Below are 21,686 nucleotides of genomic sequence, written 5' to 3' on the forward strand. Positions count from 1 at the left end.
TTTTATATGCATTTCAATGGATGTCAGTTTGGTCTGAGAAACCTCTGGAAAGAAGAACTTTTCAAAAGTGCACCTTGCAGCTAAACCATGCCTGTTTTCCATCCCGTGTGCGTGAAATGGCTACCCAGACAGAAGCTGATAAAATACTATTACCCTCTGTGGAAAAGATTGTCTCTGAGATCTCTTTAAATCTCACCCTTTTAGTTTTGGACTCTGCTATCTTGAGAGAGGGACTATGCCTCCCATGAGGTGTCAGTTTCCATCCCATTATGAAGATTAGGGACATTAATCCTCACAGCAAAATAAATCTCAAGGACATGCAAGTATAATTTCCACCATGTCAGCAAATAGCAAACTGATAAGACAGGTAACAGCTGAATGAACCTGCGAAACCCCAACATATAAAAAGGCAAGCACAAGCTGGGCTGGATTGTGAGAAGATGAAGCTTCTTTGCCTCTTTGGGCTGGTTACAGCCGTCTTGGCTGGTCCACGTTCACAAAGATTCGATGGGTAAGTACATTTCATCAGTGAAAGAGCGTACTGGTCTAAAGCAACGATTCTCAACCTTTATTTTTGGCTATGGGCCCCCTCGGATTCTGCTCAAAGTTTACAGGTCCCTGCCCCAGGAAAGAAGTCAAGATTTTTTTGTACTTCTCTCTGACCAACTACGTAAAAAGCATTAAAAAATATTTATGTTACAAGAGGTGAAAACCAAACCAGGCTTTCAATTAGATGTGGTGTGGGCCACGGGGTGAGGGTGGGGTGGGTGTTAGTCTCCTTGTGACCCTTTTGAGAATGACTGGGCTAAGCGAAATTCCCCTTTGCTTCTGAGACTTGGCCTCTTCTGAAAGGGAGGGGGAGGGGAATTCAAGCACGAGCAAGGAAGCTTTGGCTGTAATTATACAGGGCTTTGCTGAGGCCACTCCTGGAGTGCCACTTTGGCCACCAAATCCAGGGAAGGAGTCACAAGCACTGAACCACTTGGCATGTGGAGGTTGTCCCATGGGAAAGCATTGAACAGAATTGGTTCATAATCTCTGGATGAGGTGGTCACATGGAGATCTTCAAGAAGATTCTGGCTGGATCGACAGGGTAGACACTGAGAGGCCGCTTTTCCAGGAGAAGGAGTGGACAAATCAAGGCAGAGATGCTGCTGAGTTCCTTACTTAAGGAGGAAGTGGATCTCTATGGCAGAAACCAGCAGATAATGAGCAGAGCAGCAGGTCATGTTGCCTCCTTAGGAAGTAAAGGGTAACCAACGTTTCATGCCTGGGCCTTTCGTCAGGTATAAGAATGTGTTCAGGGTAAGGCATCCCTCAAAGAGGCTTTGCAGTGGAACAGCTGAATGGCATTTAACCGGGTGGCACGGTTTGCGTAGTGGTTAGCGCAACACATTTATATTACCAGCATTCGGGATCAGGGTTCGAATCCCACGCTGTCTGTAAGGAGTTTGTTCGTTTTCCCTATGTCTGCATGTGATTTCCCAGGGGACTCCAGTTTCCTCCTATCATTTGAAAGGTATTGGGGGTGTAGGCTAATTGGGTGTAAATTGTGCTGCAAGGACTCATGGGCCGAAATGGCCTATTGCTGTGCTGTATGTCTAAATTTAATTTTTTTATAAAAAGCCTGCAGATGCTGTAGGTCAAGTGGTGGAGAAACTTAGCAGGTCAAACACCATCGTTAGGAAGTAAAGGGTAACCTGACGAAGTGCCCAGGCCTGAAACGTTGTTCACTCTTTTCTTCCTCTGGATGCTGCATCACCTTTCTCCAGTTCTTCTGTGTATTGCACTCAACCCCAGCATCTGCATACTTTCCTGTTTAACTCCAAGACCAATAGAGTTTGGAGCCCAGTGATCAGATAAGACACTGGCTGACCCATAGGTACTGAAAAGCTGGGCAGACATGAAGAGCCCTTTACCCTACTTCTCCCGTTTTCCGGACTCTCTCTCACCAGATGTAACTGCCTTTTCTTTCCCCTTGCAAAGGGAGAAGGTGTTTCGCCTGAAGACAACAAGTGAAAAGAGTGTGGGCTTTGTGAGAGGTCTGGCTTACCTTGCCACGGTATGACATCAACTTTTCAACCTCTGCAAAAGTGATTCTCGGTGGGGGGGAAATGATTTAAAGATCTCAATCTCTCCCTCTCTTTCTCTTACTCTATTTCTCCAGATTGACTTATGGCAACCAGATTCTTTCGACCAAGTGACTGTGGATGCCACTGTGGATTTCCGGGTGAGCGCCAAGGATGCAGCAAAGGTTCAAAATCTTCTGGAGGAGAGCGGGCTCGAATATGAGTATGTTTCTTTGACCAACCAATGTTTCAGGCCACATAGGTCACCAAAGTCCCACTGTGGATGCCTGTCACAATTGTAACAATTTAATATCCTCTTTCTCTTCCCTGACCACCTCTCCCTCTTTCCCATCCACTACCACCCAACCTTCTCCACTACCCATCTCCAGAGTTTTAATTGAAGATGTCCAAACAATGATTGAACAGCAATTTGACAACAAGGAGCGTTCAGATGGTGCGCACAGTTACGTGAAGTACAATGACATGCAAACGGTATGTTCTGATGTGCTCATTAGAAGGATGTACTTAAGTTAGAAAGGGTCCAGGAAAGGTCATGAGGAAATTACTGGGATAGGAGGGCTTGATTCATAAGGAAAGGCTGGATCAACAGGGACATTTCCCTGGAGTGTAAGAGGCTGTAGTTGACCTTTACGGAAGTTTTAAAAAAATCACAGGGGGCATAGACCCTCTCCCAGGATAGCAGAGTTCAAAACTAAAAGGGTGAGATTTAAAGAGCTCTCAGAGACAATCTTTTACACAGAGGGTAATAGGTATCTGGACCAAAGTATCAAAGGAAATAGGAGAACAAGGTAGAATGATCATACATAAAAGACATTTTGGACAGGGAAAAGTTTGAGAAATTTGGACGAAGATAGGAGTAACTCAGGTAGGCAACTGGTCGGTAGGTACAAGTATGACCAAAAGACCTATTTCTGTGCCATAAGATGCCATAAGAGCTCTGTGGTTAGTAAGGGATTACTTAAGGAGGTATGCAAGTGGGGGAAAAAAGCTGAGAACAACTGGGGTAGGCAAAAAGGAATTTCATGTAATAGCATACTATTACATCTTGAATCTTGAATGTCATTCAGGAAAAGGGACGGGGTTGTAGTGACAAGGGTTCGAATCCGATGATGTCTGTAAGAAGTTTGTACGTTCTCCCCGTGTCTGTATGGCTTTCCTCTGGGTGCTCCAGTTTCCTCCCACCCTTCAAAACGTATGGGGGTTGTAGGTCATTTGGGTGTGAGTGGGCGGCAAGGGCAGGAAGACCCTGTTACTGTGCTGAACGGCTAAATAAAAAATAAATAAAATTGAGTGGCACATCTTTAAATGACTGGAATCGGCTTCTATCGTGTTGTAGATCAAAAGGCAAGACTCGTTTCTTTTGTCTCCTCTCTACCCTTTCTCTAATGTTAACTGTTATGTTTAAATCTTAGGCATAGAACTTGACTCCACAATCAGGGAGCAAAGGGTATTTGATAGAGGTATATCAAATTATGGGGGGAATAGATAGAGTAGATGTGAATAGGCTCTTCCCCTTGAGGGTAGGAGAGATTGGAATGAGGGGTAATAAGTTGAGGGTTAGGGGACAAAACTTTAGAAGTAACGCATAAGGAAGCTTCTTCACTCAGAGAGTGGTGGCTGAGTGGGCGGCATGGACAGGAAGAGACCTTCCGGAAGAGGTGGTTGAAACAGAGTCAATTTTCTCATTTAAGAGGAGGTTGGATGAGTATATGGATGTGAAGGGGTTGGAGGGTTATGGGCAGGGAGCAGGTAGGTGGTACTAGTGGAGTTCACTTAAATCAGTGTGGTCTAGAAGGGCTGATATGGCCTGGTTCCATACCGTAATTGTTATATGGTTATAAAGAGTTATCTATTAACATTTTATAAAAGTATTTGAATTGTGTATGGAATGTCAGATAATGAGTGTTGAGGCTAATGTCTATATCTTGACCTTGCTTTTTAAAAAGTTCTATTTTCATCTTAAAACAGATCAACGCCTGGATTTTCAACACTGTTCAAAGAAACCCAAATCTGTTGTCTGTTGTACTAAATGAAACCAGCTATGAAGGACGGCCTTTACACATCATCAAGGTAGAATTATTTTGGTGAATATTTTTAGAGAGAATCATCAATGCAGAAGTTACAGAGATCAAATTTTGTGGGGAAAATCTAAGCTGTTAAAAATATATGGAAAAAAATCCATGTCCCATAAAGGAAAATCCAAGTATCTGAACCAATCCAAGAATATATGATATTAATACCTGTATTGCTGGAAAGAGTGGAACTGATATGTTCAATGAAATGATTCTTCCAGCGTTTTGAAGAATGAGCATCATGGCAGGTGGGCAAGGCATTGGAAGGGTTGGGGTGACCTTGCTGGTGCTACTCCACCAAAAAAAATGGGGGCAGATGGGACTGGAGGAGGGAAGAGAGCCACTCTTCGTTGCCAACTGCAAGGTTGACAGGTTTCTGTGGCATGAAAAGAAATGACTGTTTATTTCATTCCTTGTCATAGATTGGCAAGAAAACAAGTCGAACTAAACCGGCCATCTTTATGGACTGTGGAATACACGCTCGAGAGTGGATTTCTCCAGCATTTTGCCAGTGGTTTGTGAAAGAGGTTACTATAAATATTTAGATATTTAAATTTGTATATAGATGTGAAAAATAATATGATGATTTATGATATAACTGCTCTATTTGTCCAAGATTGTCAGCTTTTTTTTCAATATAATATTAATGCAGCAGTTAAATATTTTTCTGTAGACGATCATATCTGTTACCAGATCAACAGAATTCACTTTAACATGTTTGCAGTTTTTGTAGTTGTGGAGAGTGTTGACAGGATGCAGAGCTCAATCCGGATAAGCGTGAGGTGATGCATTTTGGTCAATCAAGAAGGCTGAGTACAGGGTAAATGGTCAAATGCTTAAAAGTGTGGAGGAACAGAGGCACCTTGGTGTCCAAATCAAGACACCGATCAAGGTCTCCGCACATGTTGATAGGATAGTTAAGAAGGCCTATGGGATGCTGGGCTTCATTAATAGAGGGATTGAGTTCAAGAGGTGAGAGGTCATGTTGCAACTCCACAAATCTTTGGTGAAACCATGCTTAGAGTATTGTGTTCAGTTCTGGTAACCTCATTACAGGAAGGATATGGAAGCTATGGGGAGAGTGCAGAGGAGATCTAGCAGGATGTTGCCTGGATTGGAAAACTTATCTTGGGAGACAAGGTTAACAGAGGTAGGGTTTTTCTCTTTGGAATGAAGGATGGAGGTCTATAAGATTAATAGAGGCATGGATAAGGCGAACAGCCTACACTTTTTACCCAGGGCAAGAATAGCAAACACCAGAGAATATCACTAAAAAATGAAGGGAAGAAATTTAGCAGCGACATCAGGGGCAAGTTTTTTACTCGGAGAGTTGTGGGGTGCCTCAAATGCCTTGCCTGGAAAGGTGGTGGAGGCTGAAACATCAAGGGCATTTAATAAATTCTTAGTCATATCGATGAAAGAAAAATAGAGGGCTATGAGGTAGTACTTTTTTGGTAGGAATATATAGGTCGGCACAGCGTGAGAGCTGAAGGGCCTGCTCTGTGCTGTAATGTTCTATGTTCTAATGTAATGTGCTACATTCCATAACTATGAGTTCTGAACTCAGAAACATACCTTCCAGAGGATGTTCAGGTTGTGAGCAACATTTGTCTCTACAAAACTAATGAGATCCTCGCATGCAGTATCTGAGATCACAACATAAATGCTGTGAAGTGAGGTTGTGAGTTGGTACTCAGATCCTGCTTGGTGGGGTTGTGAATCAATAGCAAAAGGGAGCTGGAGGAACAAATGTGCCAGAAGATCATGGAAAGACGTGAAAGCAGCAGGATTGCAAAAGCACACTGCACATATATGTTGGAGAAACTCAGCAGTTCACACAGCATCCATAGGGTTACCAAAGTTTCAGGCCCGAGCCCTCTGTCAGGAAATACGGCCTTCTTGATGAAGCACCTAGGCCCCAAAATGTTGGTTACCATTTAATTCCTATGGATGATGCCTGACCTTCTGAGTTTCTCCGAAACATTTGGTCTTGCACTTGACCTCAGCATCAGGAGATTTTCTTGTTTAACTCCAGGATTGTAATAGTATGTGACTTTAATTTCGCAAAACTGAATGGGACATCTTAGTGGAAGTAGATGGTGTCAACGTAGACTTAAGTAAAATGATTGACGGCATCCGTCAGGTTAGGCTGATCCAAAAGATTAAGGTTTCAGGGATCCATTGTGACTTCGTAGATTGCTTTCAAAATTGGCTTAGCCATAGCAGACTAAGGATGGAGGGTATTATTCCAACTGGAGTTCTATAGCCAGTGGTGTTAACACCTTTTTAAACTGAAAAATTCAAACTTGCTGTTTGTCTCACACAGCGAGTTATTTCTAGCAAAAGAAAGCTTTGAGAATGAAATAATTATTAATCAGTATAGGTGATAAATGGCAATTTAATGTTAATACTCTATTCAGTGTGAAGATGTATTTAATGGATGCAAGACTTGCCCATCCACCCTAGGCGATCAACACTTATGGATCGGATCCCACCATGACCCACATTTTGGACACCATGGATTTTTTTGTCGTCCCAGTTTTCAACGTTGATGGTTATTCCTATAGCTGGTCAACGGTAAGTTCAACTGCCATCACAATATTCCAAGATGCAAAAAGTTTTATTAAGTTGCCTCACTTATTATGTGGCCCTGATATTTTGGAACACAGATGTAACAGTTCTTTGGTCAATACTTCTTCAAAAGTTATTCAATGTTCTGAGGTGACTGATGACCTCAATGCAGACTCTTCTATCAATAGGGCAGGAGGATGAGTAGCGCACGCGCGTACACACACATAATGAGGCCAAATTTGGAATATTGTGTTCAAATTTAGTCACCTCATTGCAGGAAAAAAATAGCAATTAGACTGAATGAGTGCAGAGAAGATTTACAAGGATGTTGCCTGGACTTTAAGAACTGAGTCACAGGGAAAGTTTAAACAGGTTAGGACTTTATTTCCTGGAGCGTAAAAGAATGAGGGGAATTTTAATAGAGGCAGACACATTTATAAGGGGTATAGATATCATACCGCATTGGACTTGTCAGCCACAAACGAGCCTGCAGCTGACGTGGACTTTACCCCTCCATAAATCTTCGTCCGCGAAGCCAAGCCAAAGAAAAAAAAGAGATATTATAAATGCAAGTAGGCTTTGTCCACTGTGATGAGGTGAGATACAAAGTAGAAGACATGGGTTAATGGTGAAAAAGGAAACGTTTAGGGGGAACTTCTACACACAGAGAGTAGTGCGAGTGTGGAACCAGCTGTCAGCTGAAGTGGTGGATGCAGGCTCAATTTTAACATTTAAGAAAAATTTGGACAGGTGGGTGGATGGGAGAGGTATGGAGGACTATGGTCTAGGTGCAGGTCATTGGGACTAGGCAGAAAAATAGTTCAGCACAGACTTGAAGGGCCAAAGGTCCTGCTTTCTGTGCTGTAATGTTCTATGGCAGAAAAATAGTTCAGCACAGACTTGAAGGGCCAAAGGTCCTGTTTTCTGTGCTGTAATGTTCTATGGTTCTCCTGGTTCTTGTGTCCAAAAGTAAGGAAGTCATGTAAAATTTATTTGGGCCACACTTGGAATATTGTGTGCAATTCTGGTCACTCTATTGCAGGAGGGAGGGTCCAGAAGAGGTTTGCCAGTATGTTGTCTGCATTGGAGGGTATGATTCTGGAGAGAGGTCAACCACTTGCTTTGTCTTCTCTGGAGAGTAGAGCCTGAGGGGCCAATTGATAAATGTTTATAAAATAATGAGAGGCGTTGACTCTCAGAATCTCTTCCCCAGGATAAAAGCACCTCACCCTAAAGGACGGGCCTTTAAAGGTGAGGGAGGGGGTTGTGGTTTAAGGGAGATGTGTGGGGTCATTTCATTTTACACAGAGAGTGGTGGATGCTTGCAAAGATTTGCTGGGAATAGTTATTGAAGCAAGTCGTCACCTTTATTTTGTCGTTCAAACCATGTTCGCACGGTAAAGACGAGATAGCGTTTCTCTAGGACCATGGAATATATTTACATAAATATAGGTTAGAATAGAAGTTCAACACATTTAAAATATTTAAGATTTGTACATTAACAGTCCACAGTACCCCATCCCCAAATGTTCTGGGAGTTCAAGTGTCCAATCTGGACACTTCAGTACCTCCTACCAGACGGCAGAAGGGAGAAATGCTTATTGTCTTTCGTTTGCATCGAGTGTTGTGAAAGTCCTTCATGGTAGGAAGGGAGACCCCAGTGATCTTTTCTGCTGATTTCACTATCCTCTGCAAGGTCTCACAGTCCAAGCAGACACAATGGTAGCACTTAAAAGGTTCCTAGACCAGCCTTTCTCAATCTTTTTCTTGCTTATGTCCCCCTTAGGACTCTTCAAAGTTTATGGGCCCTCTTCCCTGTGAAGCAGTCAAGTTCAGTTGGTTTTTTCCAAACTTCTCTCCAACCAACTAGATATTAAGCAGAAAAAAATTTTTTTTTTTGAGGTTTAAAAAAATCACAAGGCTTTTAAATGTGCTGCGGCCCCTGGGGTGGTTGAGAATGGCAGTTCAAGACACACACATGAATATTAATCAGATAAGTACAGTGCTTTGCAAGATTCTTCAGGTAACTTATGTGGAAACAGTCCATTGCTGTCACAGCCACTGCTGTCCTTTGACAAGCAACCATGTACTTTGCTGCCTGATTTAAAGTTTGTTTCCCATGACTTGCACGGAAATTGTGTCCATTTTCCATATTCAACATTTATCTTATCAAATCCTGGGAAATTCCCATTGGATTCACAAAGCACAAACAGAGGCCTTTCAGCCTCATTATCCATGTCAATGCATGGCAAGTGCTGCCCAGTGAAGCTCTGCTCAATGACCTACAAATGCTTCCCCTTTGAGTATCCTGATGGACAATGGAAGATCTGTCATCTTTAACCTTCAACTGTCTGCTACCCATTCAACTGAAGGATCGCATGTGGAGAAAAACCAGATCGAGGATCGCTGGCAGCTACTGCCGAGGAGCTGACCCAAACAGGAACTGGGATGCTGGATGGTGCAGTAAGTGTTTTACAGCATTCATCTCACAGCTTGGCTAAAAGGATTGGGTATGAAAGCATGAGGATTGAGGGCCTTCCTAAGGCATGCAGACCTGCACACACACACACACACACACACACACACACACACACACACACACACACACACACACACACACACACACACACACACACACACACACACACACACACACACACACACACACACACACACACACACACACACACACACACACACCAGATAGGTTTCTTTTTCTTTCCTGTTTTTTGTAAAAACTTTTAATCATTAATGTCTAAGTTAACTTTACCATAATGTCCCAACTCCTGTACTCTATGATCTATGAAAGCCAGTGTGCAAAAAGCTCTCTTTATGACTGTATCTACTTGTGATGGCACTTTTAAGGAACTATATGTCTTCATTCCCAGATCCCTCTGTTCTCCCGCACTCGGCGATGTCTTACCATTTACCATAAATCCAGCCCTGATTTGTCCTCCCAGAGTGCAACAATTCATACTTGTCTGCAGGTGGTCCAGTTCTTGCTGCAAGCATTAAAAGCCTTTCTCGCTGTCCACTATGGGTGCTGAATGAGAAGCCCGATCATCCACATGTGCACTCGCCAACAAGGAAAAGAACTTCTATAGCACATTTAATGCAGTAAAGGATCCCACAAGGACCCACAAGGAGATATTAAAGTAGCAACCAAACGCAATGTCAAAGAGCCCATTTCTTAAAAAAAAAGAGGAGAGAAATAAAAGATAGTAGATGGTTTTGTGAGAGGTTCACCTGTATCCTCCAGGAATATTTTGCTGGAAACATCACCCCTCTCATCAGGGAAACTGACTGACCATTCATATGCTGCCAGTATTTACTGCAAATGCGAGGGTTGTGTTAGAGAGCAAGAACACACACACACACACACACACACACACACACACACACACACACACACACACACACACACACACACACACACACACACACACACACACACACACACACACACACACACTAACTGTCCCATTGTGTTTGACAGCTGTCGGTGCATCAAAGTATCCGTGTTATGATACGTACTGTGGCCCTCAACCAGAATCTGAAAAAGTGGTCAAGGTTGTTGCAGACTTCATGCGTTCCCACATGACGACCATCAAAGCTTATCTCACCATCCACTCGTACTCTCAGTTGTGCCTCTACCCGTATTCCTACACGTATGACTTACCTGTGAATCACGAGGAACTGGTAAGTGTCACAAGTTTCAATGATGGCTACAAGCCTAACTCCTCTGTATGATCGCTGGTGGTCTGGAAGCAGCATTTCTTCATTTGCTCTCCACGCTGAATTGCCTCACTCTCCTCCAGTTACCAAGTCTCCTCATCACTATCATGAAGCCAGTTGCCTCTGCTACTCGTTGTCCCATCACAACACCATTTGACAAAGATCATATGATGAGTTATGTTTTGCAAGGACAGAGGGATGGGAAGGAAAAGCTCCATTTCTTGATCCTTCTGCATCTTCTTTCCCCACCCTTTCAAAAAAGAGAAAGAAATATTTCAAAGGAACCTGAGGGGTAACTTTTTCACACAGAGGGCATGCATGACCCGCTGCCAGGAGAAGTGGTGGAGGAATGTTTAAAAGACAAGTAAATGGGTAGGAAAAGTTTAGTCCAGTGGTTCCCAACTTTTTTCTTTCCCCTCACATCCCACTTTAAGTCATCCCTCTGCCATCGGTGCTCTGTGATGAGTAAGGGATGGCTTAAGGTGGGACGTGAGTGGGAAGGGAAGGATGGGAATCACTGCTCTAGACCCAATTGTTACTGAAATATTTGGCTTGAGAAAAATTGTCATTGGCCCATTTCCTTTCGAGTTCTGAAACCGTGCGCATATCGCGCCAATGAGGTACGATTAAAACAACGGTTTTCAAACTTTTTCTTTTCACCCACATCCCACCTTAAGCAATCCCTTACTAATCACAGAGCACTGATGGCATAGGGAATACTTAAAGTGGGATGTGAGTGGAAAGGAAAAGGTTGCGAACCCCTGGTTTAGAGGGATGGGGGCCAATATAAAGTCACGTGCAAATTTGAAGAGCAATACCTTATATGCTGTCCCCACTTGCTTTCTACCCCCTCCAACCGCTTTCCCTGATCTATTTCCTCTGACCCTATTCTTCCTTCTCTTTTCCTTCTTTCCCTTCCCTCTCAACCTGTCTGACACCCACACCTTTTTCTTCACCATCTACTGTTCTCGCTTACCATAATGTCTCTTCCTTTTTGCACTGCATCTTCCTCCAATCACCCCCTGATTTATTTTTTTTAACCCATTCCCCACCACCACTCCCAATCCTCCTTCTTTCCCCCCTCCCACCTGTATTGATCTGTAACCTGCCAGTTCATGCTCCTTCCCCTTCCCGACCCTTTTATTCTGGCTTCTACCTTCTTTCTTCCCAGTCCTAATGAAGTATTCGGCCTGAAACATTGATTCAATGGATGCTGCCTGACCTGCTGAGGTTCTCCCAGCATTTTGTGTGTTACAAAATGTAAAATCACACTCTTTACACTTTAGTCTCAATAAAGGATCCAGACCTGAAACATTCTTTTTTAGACATACAGCACGGGAACAGGCCATCTCTGCCCATGTGTCCATGTTGCCCAATTAACCTACACCCCTGGTATGTTTTGAATGGTGGAAGGAAACCGGAGCCCCCGGAAAAAACCCATGCAGACATGAAGAGAACATACAGTCAGCACAGGACTTGAACTCCGGTCCTGATTGCTGGCACTATAAAGGCATTGCACTAACTGCTACACCAACCTTGCCACCAACATTGACTGACCATTTCTAGCCATGGATGCTGTCTGTCCAGCTGAGTTCCAGTATATTGTGCATTGCTCCACTTCCCCAGCACCTGCAGTTGCTCTTGATAGGTTGGGCCAAAGGACCTGATTCCAATGGAAGACATGGTTAGTGTAACACTTACTGCAGCGCTATTACAGTGCCAGCAACTCAGATCCATTTCAAGTACTGTCTGTAAGAAGATTGTACGTTGTCCTGCGCCGGTTATCCCTGGGCTCTCAGGTTTCCTCCCACCCTCCAAAACATATGAGGTTGGTAGGTTAATTGGGTGAAATTGGGCAGCATGAGTTTCATGGGGTCAAAGTCATTTAAAATATTTCATATCTATGCTCTAAAACTGCATGACTCTTGGTCATACAGAAAAGGGCGGCCCAGTTAGCCTAGCCGACAGCACAACGATATTACTGCAGCAATGACCCAAGTTCGAATCTGGAGCTGTCTGTAAGAAGTCTATACGTTCTCCCTGTGTCTGCGTGGGTTTCAACCGAGTGCTTCGGTTTCCTCCTACATTCCAAAGATGAGCGGGGTTTGTAGGTTAATTGGTCACATTGGTGTAGTTTGGCATCGTGGGTGCATGGGCTGGAAGGACCTGTTACCCTGCAGTATCTCCAAATTAAAATGTACAGTAATGATATGTCACTAAGGATGAAAAAGGATGTAATTGCCCTACTTTGTCCCTTATGGACAGTACTAACAAAATATCACATGAATGAAGGGCATTGACTCCAGCCACAAGTTCACAAGAACTCATTGCTTGTGCGATCTCTTTCTTTTTCAAAAATAAAACATTTTTTTTCCTAGTAGAATTATACATACACCATGGCCCACGAGCCTGTGCCGCCAAATTGCACCCAATTCATCTACAACCCCACTACATTTTGGAGGGTGGGAGGAAATCGGAGCCCCCATGGAAAACCCACACAGACACGAGGAGAATGTACACACACCTTACAGGCGGCGTGGGATTCGAACCCCGCTCCCGATTGCTGGCCTATAACAGCATTGCGCTATGCTAAAGGTGCTGCCCCTACAAAGAAAAAGAATGGTCACACAAGCAGTGAGTTCTTGAATCCCCTTCATTCATGGGACATTTAATTAGTACTGAGTATAACAGATGAAGCAGGAAAATTACTTAGTGTCTGACTCTGATTCCTTTGTAAATGACTAGAGGGAATAAGTATTTGTTGTCCTGTATTTCAGAATTTGATTGCTGAAGAAGCCACCAGCCGTCTGAAGTCCCTTTACGGGACGAAGTACACCTACGGTCCTGGAGCAACCACCATCTGTAAGCTTTTTGTTTCCTGAGTATTAGTGTGAGAGTTTATTGTCATATACACAAGTACCATCTACAATAGGTCTAAAGTTCTCACTGCAGCCACACAAGCAGGCAAGGTACATAATTATAAAAGAATAAATTACCACAATTGTGGTTGAAGTAAAAACACCATGCTGGAGAAACTCAGCAGGCCAAACAGTGTACTTTATATAGCACAGCTAAAACAGGATTCCCCTTGTCCTCCCCTACCACCCAACCAGCACATCCAACACATTATCCTCTGTAGTTTCTGATCCCACCACCAGACACATTTTCCCATCTCCTCCCCTCTTTGCAGTCCATAAACTCCCTTGTCCACTCATCCTTTCCCATTAATCACCACTTTGGCATCTTTTCCTTGTGCCCACACCTCCTCCCTCACCACCATTTGGGGCCCCAAACAGTCCTTTCAAGTGAAACAACACTTCACTTGTGAATCTGGAAGAGTCCTCAACTGCTCCTATTGTGGCCTTCTCTTCATCGAAGAGATTGGACAGACTGGAAGATCAATTCATTGGGTACCTTCGCTCTGTCCACCTCAGTGAGAGGGATCTCTCAGTGGCCAGCCATTTCCCACTCCCATGCTGGCCTGTCTGTCCATGGCCTTATGCACTGTCAAGCCAAGACCACTCGTAAATTGGAGGAGCAACACCTAATTTTCCATCTTGGCACTCTTCAACCAGATGGTATTAATATCAGCTTCTCCATTTTTTCCTTCCCTTCCCTTTCCCTTTGCCTCTGTCTTCTTTCCTCCAGCTCTTCACCCCCTACCCTCTCCATTCACATAGCCATCTCCCCATCCCCTGTTTGCTGCTGTGCCCTCCCTCCCTTATCCACCTATTACCTCTTGGTGTGGGACTGTGCTCCTCCCCACTCCTTCCACAACCATTTTGTTCAGGTACCTGTCCAGATTTTGTCATACCTTGATGCAGGGCTCAACCCCAAAATGTTGGTTAAAGATATTTATCTTTGCAATATAGAGTAAACTGTTTGACCTGCTGAGTTTCTCTCACATTGCATTTTTACAACATACCATGTGACAGAAATGGATAATAAACAAAAAAGGTAAAGAAATATTTAGAGTTAGTGGAAACAAAAAAGTGATGTTTCAAAAGGGAAGAAAGATTTTTTTAGTGGTATATCTGGAGGAGTGTTATGGTTTGGTAGTATAGGGAGGTGATGTCTTAAAAAAGCAGCATCTATCCTCAAAGAACCCCCACCCCGCAGGCCAGGCCCTCTTTATTCTGCTACCATCGGGGAAAAGGTACAGGAACCTAAAGACGAGCACTCAACGGCACAAGGACAGCTTCTTCCCCGATGCAGTCAGATTCCTGAATGATCAATGAACCAAAGACACTGCCTTACTTTCCGTGCGCTAATATTATTATTTTATTTTATTTTTTATAGTTATGTCATAAGATGGTTATAATATGAATGTTTGTACTAAGACGCTGCTGTAAATCACCGAATTGCCTGACTTGTTCATGACAATAAATCCTGATTCTAATTCTGAAGATCCTGATAGCTGTTGGAAAGAAACTGTTCTTCATCCTAGAGATGATGGTCTTCTTTCTGAAGGCAGTTGAGACCAGGGTGATGGGGCCCTTTATAAATGTTGGCCACCTTCTTGAGGCAGTGTCTGCAATGGGCAGGTGGCCAAAGCTCGTGTTGCACCTGGCTATGCTTGCTACCTTCCTGCTCCTGAGCATTCAAACTACACAACCAGGCAGTAATGCAACCAATCAGTACACCTTCCACAGTGCATCTGTTTTGATGACATACCAAATCTCCTCAGACCTACAGCTTTTAATTTCTGAAGAAATTTGGAATGCAATTTTCAAATTGATTAATACCTCGTCTTTATGTGCCTGCCACTCTCGCCTACAATTTAAAGTAGAGCATAGGCTTCACATGCCAAAATCAAACTATCTAACTTTTTATGTGGGTGTATCTCCTCATTGTGATAGATGCAACAATGGAAATCTTTTTTTTAAACTTTATTTAAAAATTTTTAAACAACTTACAATCAAACATAACAGAAAAAAAATTTGTATATAGAAAAAATTTTTTAAAAACCCCACCCACCCTCCCACTCCTAAACCCAGCCCCCTTAAGGGGAGCCAAATGTAAAAATAAAAAGTAGAATATAGACAGTATTTCAAAGTATTTCCAAATTCATATACTCCAAATAAGAAGACCACTTTTTAACAAAAAAGGAATAATTAGCATGCAAGTTGCATGTAATTTTTTCCATAATAATACAAGCCCTCAATTCATTAGGCCAACATACTATATTAATCTCCAGATTATCTTTCCAAGTACCAGCTATACATTTTTGTGCTACAGACAGCACTAAACGTACAAATGCAATTTGAAATTTATCCAACCCCAATCCCTTCAAAGAAACCATAAAGCCCAATAAAAAAAACTGATGGGTCTAATGGTAATTTAATTTTAAATAATTTTTCCAAAACCAGCCTAATTCCTTCCCAAAATGGTTGTACTTTAACACAAGACCAAATGGCATGTAAAAAAGTTCCAATACATAATCCACATCTAAAACAAGTGTCCGAATTCCTAAACCCATATTTTTTCAGTTTCTCTGGAGTCAAATATAGCTGATGTAAAAAATTATAATTAACCATTCCATATTGTGCATTCGTCACTTTAGTTACACTGTCGTGACACATAACCTCCCAATTATCTTTAGAAAAAATATAAGTTAAATCACCTTCCCATTTAGTCCTAGATTTCTCCCATTTCGGTTTATCCATATTTTCTTGTAGCAATTGATACATATCTGAAATACAACCTTTCTTTGGTATAGAGGAAATCAAAGATTCAAATTTCGTCAACATAGGTAAATTCAGTTCTTTACCATAATTATCTTTTATCAAAGCTCTAAGCTGATAATACACAAATAAATAATTTACAGATATATCAAATTTCTCCCTTAATTATCCGATGCATTTCTATTTTTAATAAAGCCTGTTTGATCTATATGTATCAACTGAGGTAAATATTTAGCAAGTCTATTTGCTAACACTTTCGCTATAATTTTATAATCTACATATAATAAAGAAATAGGCCTATACGAAGATACTTTCAATGGATCCCTATCTTTCTGTGGAATCACCGTAATTATAGCACTCAAGCAAGATTCTGGTAACAACTGATCCTCAGTTATTTGCTGCAATACATCTCCAAATACAGAGGACAAATCTTCATAAAATACCTTATAGAATTCAGCTGAAAATCCATCATCCCCTGGCGACTTCCCATTCGGCATCTACTGTATAGCTTCTTTAATCTCAAAATCCGAAAATGGAGCTTCCAATTCCTTAACCTCCTCCTCCCCAAAACAGGTAGTTTCAATTTAGATAAATAAGATTCAATAGAACCAACGTCCTGCTTTCCCTCTGAAGTATATAGTTTTTGATAAAGTGATTAAAACTGATCATTAATTTCCTGAGGTTTATAGGTAACTGTTGAATTCTTTTTAACAGCATTAATAGTTTGCAATGTCCGTTCCATTTTTAATTGCCATGCTAATACCTTGTGAGCTCTCTCACCCAATTCATAATAACGTTGCTTAGATTGGTAAATTAAACACTCATACTGATGTTTGTAATGTATTATAATGTAATTTCAACTTCGATAAAAGTTTTTTATCTTCTGTAACATCTTTCTGAAATTCCTTGTCCAACTCAGTAATTTGTTTCTCCAATGCTAAACTTTCCACCACATGTTGTTTTTTAACTTTCGTAGTATAACTAATAATTTGCCCTCGCAAATATGCTTTCAAAGCATCCCACAGAACAAAATTACTACATACTGAATTAACATTCTCAGCCAAAATCAAAGTAATCTGCTCCTTAACAAAAGTAATAAACTCTGGTTTCTTCAGTAGCATTGTAACCTCCATCTATAAGACGATTGTACCACTTCTGGACATACACAGGAGAAAAACAACATGGAATGATCTGATATAACCCGGCTTCTATATTCAGCCTGTAGTACTCTACCTTGCAAGTGTGCTAAAACCAAAAAAATTCTATTCTAGAAAATGAATCATGTCTAGACGAATGAAAAGAAAAGTCTTTCTCTGTAGGATTTACTCTCCTCCAAACATCAACCAAATTCAAGTCTTTCATCAAAGCTCCTATTTGTATGCCACCTTTGATTTCCTTATACTTTTCAGAGATCTATCCAATAAAGGGTCCAAAACATAATTAAAATCTCCTCCAACCAATATATTGTCATTGGCCTGATTTAACAATAAAAAAGCTTCCGACATGAACCGTTCATCGTCTACATTAGGTGCGTAAATATTTAACAAGGTCCATGATTCAGCAAAAATTTTACAATTCACCATCAGAACCCTCCCGGCATTTCCTTCAAATGATTCTAATTCAAACGGTAATTTCCTATGAATTAAAATCACTACACCCCTCGCCTTAGAATTAAAAGAAGAAGAAAATACATGACCAACCCACTATCTCTTCAATTTCAAATGTTCTTTTTCAGTCAAGTGTGCTTCTTGCAAAAAAGCAATATCAACTTTCATTCTTTTTATATAAGCCAAAACTCGTTTGCGCTTAATTGGATTATTCATACCCTGGACACTAAAAATGTTCAAATTAGACATTTCTTCAATCTAATAATATATCACACTACTATAAAATATTGCTCCCCTTTCTAATTCCATTAATATTCTAAACCCTCCCCCTCAATAAAATTCTAAAACGTCAAAGAAATAGAAAAAAAAATACAATCCCCAAACAAACTACTAAAAAGTAGTAGCTCCCTAAAAATCTGGGTGTGGTAAAACCCACTAGTGGCAGATGACTAAAGATCTCAGTGTCACCCCACCCCAGTCAGACTTTCACAAAGTACTTAATCAAATATAATCAACCCAGTGATTCCAGTCCCAGTGATGTTTCCAGGTCCTCAATATCAAGACTTTGCGTCAATTCAACTTTCTTTCCATTCTTTCCGTGTTTCGCATTCTTCCCATTTCCATTTCCATTTACCCTCCTCTTAGGTGACAATGGTGATGACCATCCAGTTCCTCGCAAATCTGGCAACAAATTTGCAAAAATTAATGTATCATGATCATTTTCAAAAAATTGGGATTGAAAGTTCCCATAAAAAAACTTTCAATACAGCCGGATAACTAAAAGCAAATTTATATCCCTTTCGCCACAATACTTCTTTAGCGGAATTAAATTCTCGGCGCCTTCTAATAATTTCTCAAATGACTCAATGACTCAATTACTCAAATTAGCATAGAAAAACTGTTATTTAGAACCATCATTGGAGCCTGATTTTGCCGCGCCTTCTGCACCGCAATTCTCAGTATCATTTCTCGATCCTGATATTTCAAACAATGAATCAAAACTGCTCTTGGTGGTTGACCTGGAAATGGTTTTTCCCTCAGTGCTCTATGTGCCTGATCTAACGCCAAACCATCCGAAAAAAAATCCTCGCCCAGTACCTCAGGAATCCATTTCTTAAAAAACTTTACCAGATCTGAACCTTTTATCTTCTGAAAGACCTTCTATTTTTACATTATTTCTTCGACCTTGATTCTCTAATGAATCAATCTTCTTCAATAATTCCTTCTTCTGAATCCCCCAATCCACAAAAGAATACTTCACTTTTTCCATTTTTTTCTTTATTACGCTCCACTTGGTTCTTACATTCAAAAAAGTCTTCTTCAATCTTTTTAAAATTATCCTGTACAGTGTCTACTGTTTTTATACATCTACTAACATCACTTTTAACTACAGTCATATCTTTCTTCATAGAGGTCATCTCTTCACACATACTGTTCATTTTAGTTTTCACTTCCATAAATTGTTGATTTATCTGAGTAGACATCAGCATTGACATGTTTTCCATTTGATGAGCATTCCCTTCCAATATTGTAAACACAGAATCCAGTCCAGTTCCATCACTTCCCCTTGAGGCCTACCTTCTCTGGTCCCAGCCCCCATATATTCTTCCTGTGTTAATTCCAATAACGCTGGGCTCTCTTCCTCTTCTGAAACAGTAAATCCTCTTCCAGTGTGGCTGCGGGCCTGGATACCCATCAACAGCATGCCAACCTCGCCAGCCCACCGTCTTTTGGATTCCCCCACAACCCACACCTTCTCCAACAGCTCCCGAACTTGCGACGCACCGCGCATGCCCGGAATAGTCGTCAACCGCGCAGGTGCATCCTCTGACGCTACACTGCGTTCCCCCAGACCACCAGGCACAACTGCGGGCTCGGGCGTCTATCCCCGCTCGGCTGATCTGCCTGCGCACCTGGATTCACGGGGGCGCGAGTCAGTGCCAGCCGAGCTCATCACAGAACCGGCGCCATCTTGCAGATGCGCGATCGGCGCCGGTGTAATACTCATCTGAGCAGGGGTCCTTTGAGGCTTGGGAACTCCAGTCAGCGACTCAATGGCTTCAACTTGGTAGGTAGGCCTCAATTCTTCAACACTTTTATAAGGTGGTTTCTTTCGTAACTGAGTTTTTGATTTATTCACGTTTGTAGCTATATTAATCCTCCACTTTCCAAAGTCTATAAATACTATTTTTAACTACTTTCACAACTTTTAAAATCAGGTATTTAGAAGTCTAACTGGGGAAAGATGGAACTACACGCTTGCCCTCCACACCATCTTGCCACGCCCCCCACAATGGAGATCTTTCATTAATTCATATGTTTTGGACATGCCAGAGCCTTGAGAAATACTGGAATGAAGTATTTCAAACATTTTATGTACTGTTTAAAGTTAATTTTAAGCTTAATCCTTTAATTGCCTTGTTTGGTATTGTTGGAGAGAGTGGCATAACTTTAATGGCATCTGATTTGCATGTATTAGCCTTTATTTCTCATGGCTAGACAGGCAGATGGAAGGATGTTGTTCCACCTACTCATGTTCAGTGGCTATGTGATGTCACGTCATGTTTAAATTTAGAGAAGATTAAATGTTCAATTTCCAATTTGAATTCAAATTTTCAAACATTGTAGGGACCCTTTTTGAATTACTTTCATAATCTTCAATTTGATATGAAGGTAGAATGTAAAAACACACAACGCTGGGAAGGCTCAGCAGGTCAAACAGTGTCCTTTATTAGCAAAGGCAGAGCTACAGAACTGTCATTTCAGGCTTGAGACCTTCATCGAAGTATGAGAAAATGTCGGTGATCGTCAGAATAAAAGAGTGGGAGGGGAAGGGGTGGATGGCAGGGCAGGAGATGATTGGTGGAGAAGGGAGGGAGGGGACAACAGCGCCGGAGGGGAGGTGTGGAGAAGGTGGAAGGCGTGTAGGTGAAGGTAGAATGTGTTGACTAATGAGGAGGTCATTTATCACTGATAAGAATTCTGCCTTTTTTTTGGCTTTTTTCTTGGTAGTGGATTTAGATTTTCTTTATTTATAATAAAATATTAATAAAAAGCAATTTGTTTGATTGAAAATGTGGGGTTCCTTGAATGAAATGATATGATTTAAGTGCAATGTATCTTTCTGACTTTTAACATATATCCTTATATACTCTGTAATTTTTGATGTTAATAATAAAAATATTGAAAAAGGAAATCTCAGACTTCTTAGAACAGTAGTTCTTAACCTTCTCTTCCCACTCACATACCACCTTGAGTGATCCCTGACTAACCACAGAGTGGGGTAAAAAGCAAGTTGAGAACCACTGTTTTAGAAAATAGAAGTGTTAGTGGGCCGCCTTCACAGTTCTTTCATGTGATCTTTCTTTACAGACCTTGCAGCTGGTGGTTCAGATGACTGGGCTTACGATGAGGGTATCAAGTACTCCTTCACCTTTGAACTCCGTGACACGGGGAAACATGGCTTCCTGTTACCCGAATCTCAGATCAAGCCTACCTGTGAAGAAACAATGTTGGCCATTAAATACATAGCTGACTATATTACCAAACACTTGTATTGAAATTATGACCAAATGGTCAATTAAAATAAAGGAATTTGACAATCCTTCATTTATTATTATTGTCACAAGCAGGTCAACATTATCAGGGTCAGTGGTGGTGAGACCTTTGGTGGTGGTGAGACCACACTGAGAGGAAGAGAGCCCAGTTATAGTTGCCCACCAATATCAACAAGTTGGGAAGTGTACAAAGGGGATTAACAGGATGTTGGTGAGGCTAGAGGTCTTGAGTGAAAGGAAGAGGCTGGATAGGCTGGATCTTTATACCCTTGAGCGAAGGAGGCTGAGGGGTGATCTTGAGGTTTATGACATGGATAAATTAATGCAGTGAAAAAGTGATCTCTTTTCTCCCAGAGCAGATGATTCTACA

At 41.6% G+C, this 21,686-nt stretch overlaps 1 protein-coding gene across 1 annotated transcript; it reads left to right on the top strand.

Moving 5' to 3' along the window:
- Positions 1-291: 291 nt before the first annotated feature.
- cpb1 (carboxypeptidase B1 (tissue)) lies at positions 292-21,344 on the top strand. The gene is made up of 11 exons (XM_069897892.1): positions 292-511; positions 1,987-2,062; positions 2,168-2,292; positions 2,459-2,561; positions 4,059-4,160; positions 4,585-4,689; positions 6,629-6,739; positions 9,106-9,196; positions 10,230-10,432; positions 13,246-13,330; positions 21,132-21,344. The coding sequence occupies exons 1-11, from the start codon at positions 441-443 to the stop codon at positions 21,317-21,319; spliced, it is 1,260 nt and encodes a 419-aa protein (XP_069753993.1). The 5' UTR covers positions 292-440; the 3' UTR covers positions 21,320-21,344.
- The last annotated feature ends 342 nt before the right edge of the window (positions 21,345-21,686 follow it).

Source organism: Narcine bancroftii, chromosome 9 (assembly GCF_036971445.1).
Source record: "Narcine bancroftii isolate sNarBan1 chromosome 9, sNarBan1.hap1, whole genome shotgun sequence".
NCBI classification, from domain to species: Eukaryota; Metazoa; Chordata; class Chondrichthyes; order Torpediniformes; family Narcinidae; genus Narcine; species Narcine bancroftii.

What these genes read in the sequence shown, in the direction of transcription:
- cpb1 (XM_069897892.1), top strand. Translation starts at nt 441, where the DNA reads ATGAAGCTTCTTTGCCTCTTTGGGCTGGTTACAGCCGTCTTGGCTGGT. An exon ending in AGTACAATGACATGCAAACG is followed by an intron (nt 2,562 to 4,058) that starts GTATGTTCTGAT and finishes ATCTTAAAACAG; the next exon opens with ATCAACGCCTGGATTTTCAA. An exon ending in GCCAGTGGTTTGTGAAAGAG is followed by an intron (nt 4,690 to 6,628) that starts GTTACTATAAAT and finishes CATCCACCCTAG; the next exon opens with GCGATCAACACTTATGGATC.